General features: G+C 55.9%; 1 protein-coding gene across 1 annotated transcript; it reads right to left on the bottom strand.

Annotated features, from left to right (window-relative positions):
* Window positions 1-59: 59 nt before the first annotated feature.
* On the bottom strand, window positions 60-803 carry LOC108357420 (dual specificity protein phosphatase 14-like; the record flags this gene model as incomplete). The annotated part of the gene is made up of 1 exon (XM_017608497.1): window positions 60-803. A coding segment is annotated over exon 1 (744 nt), but the record flags the coding sequence as incomplete, so codon positions are not given.
* Between the last annotated feature and the right edge of the window lie 366 nt (window positions 804-1,169).

Here is a 1,169-nt window from a genome sequence, read left to right as displayed (position 1 = left end):
TTCTCCGCTTCAAAGAGCTGCGGGTAGGAGCGTTTGTACAGATCGGGTACGCGAATCACCCGCCCACTGCCGCCGCCAACTCTGACGGGATACTCGCGCATCTTCACCGTGGCCGTCCCGTAGACGTCCTTCTCAAAGCGAATCAGCTGACTAAAGAAGGCCATATTCGGCCGAGCGCAGGGCCGGCCTCTGTGGACATAGTCGAATGCCTCCTCCAGCGTCAGCTTGCCGTACTTGATCAGGTAGGCGAGGACGATGGTGGTGGAGCGAGAGGCGCCCGCCAGACAGTGCACCACTATGCGAAAGCCCTCGTAGGCGGCGCGGAACATAAAATCGGTGATGTCGTGCAGGTACGGGTAGATCTCATCCTCGGGGTCGTCGTCCACCGGCACCCGCACCGAGTAGATGCGTCCTGGCAGCATCAGCAGCGGCACCTCGAAAGTGGCGTTGATGATGACGCTAATGTTGTGGGCCACCAGGTTGTCCCTGGTGACGCCGGCCAGCCCCGTCAGGAAGAGGTGGTCGAGGATGCGGTCAATGTCACGGAAGGGCGTACTGCTGATCAGGCGCATCTGCTGGGTGGCGTTTGGATCGCGCTGCAGCACGCCCACCTCGTAGTCCGTCCAGACGATGGTGGTAGTGCAGCGCTGTATTCGCTGGCCCCTCTTCGTCGTCGTCATCAGCTGGCCCCGTTTCAGGGTGGGCAGATTGCTGAGCCACCGATCGCCGTACGATTTTAGGGCTCGAGTGTCTCGCGTCTCCAGCGTCATTGGGTAGTCAAAGCAGTCGCAGATGTTGCCCATTTCCTGGCAGACAGGGAATGGTAAGAAAGTGTAAGAAAGAGTAAGCCCGGCGCTGGCAAAAAGTGGAGCAAAACAATTAAGTTGTAAGGGTAAAGGTAGCAGGGAGAAAAAAAGCCGAGTTGAGTTGCTGGAAATGAATTGAATTTTAATTTAGTAACAATGTAGATGACGTTGCTTCGAACAATCATCCTGCAGAGCCTATTGTTGGTTGCCTAGGCACACGCACTACAGTGCACTTCCTCAGTTTTGCCCCACTAGAGGTTGCCCTTTTCATTTCATTTTACCTCATTTGCTCACCAGTGTCGACCTCACCTGCCTGGCACAGGCAGCAGCAGCAGTGGTTCAGCAAAAAGTAGTAATGTCCCT

The sequence above is a fragment of the Rhagoletis zephyria genome, unplaced genomic scaffold (genome assembly GCF_001687245.7).
Source record: "Rhagoletis zephyria isolate East Lansing unplaced genomic scaffold, Rhagoletis_zephyria_1.1 Rzeph_scaffold_77215, whole genome shotgun sequence".
Classification (NCBI taxonomy): domain Eukaryota; kingdom Metazoa; phylum Arthropoda; class Insecta; order Diptera; family Tephritidae; genus Rhagoletis; species Rhagoletis zephyria.
Note: the sequence above shows the minus strand (reverse complement) of the source record. Positions and strands in the feature narration are given on the sequence as shown.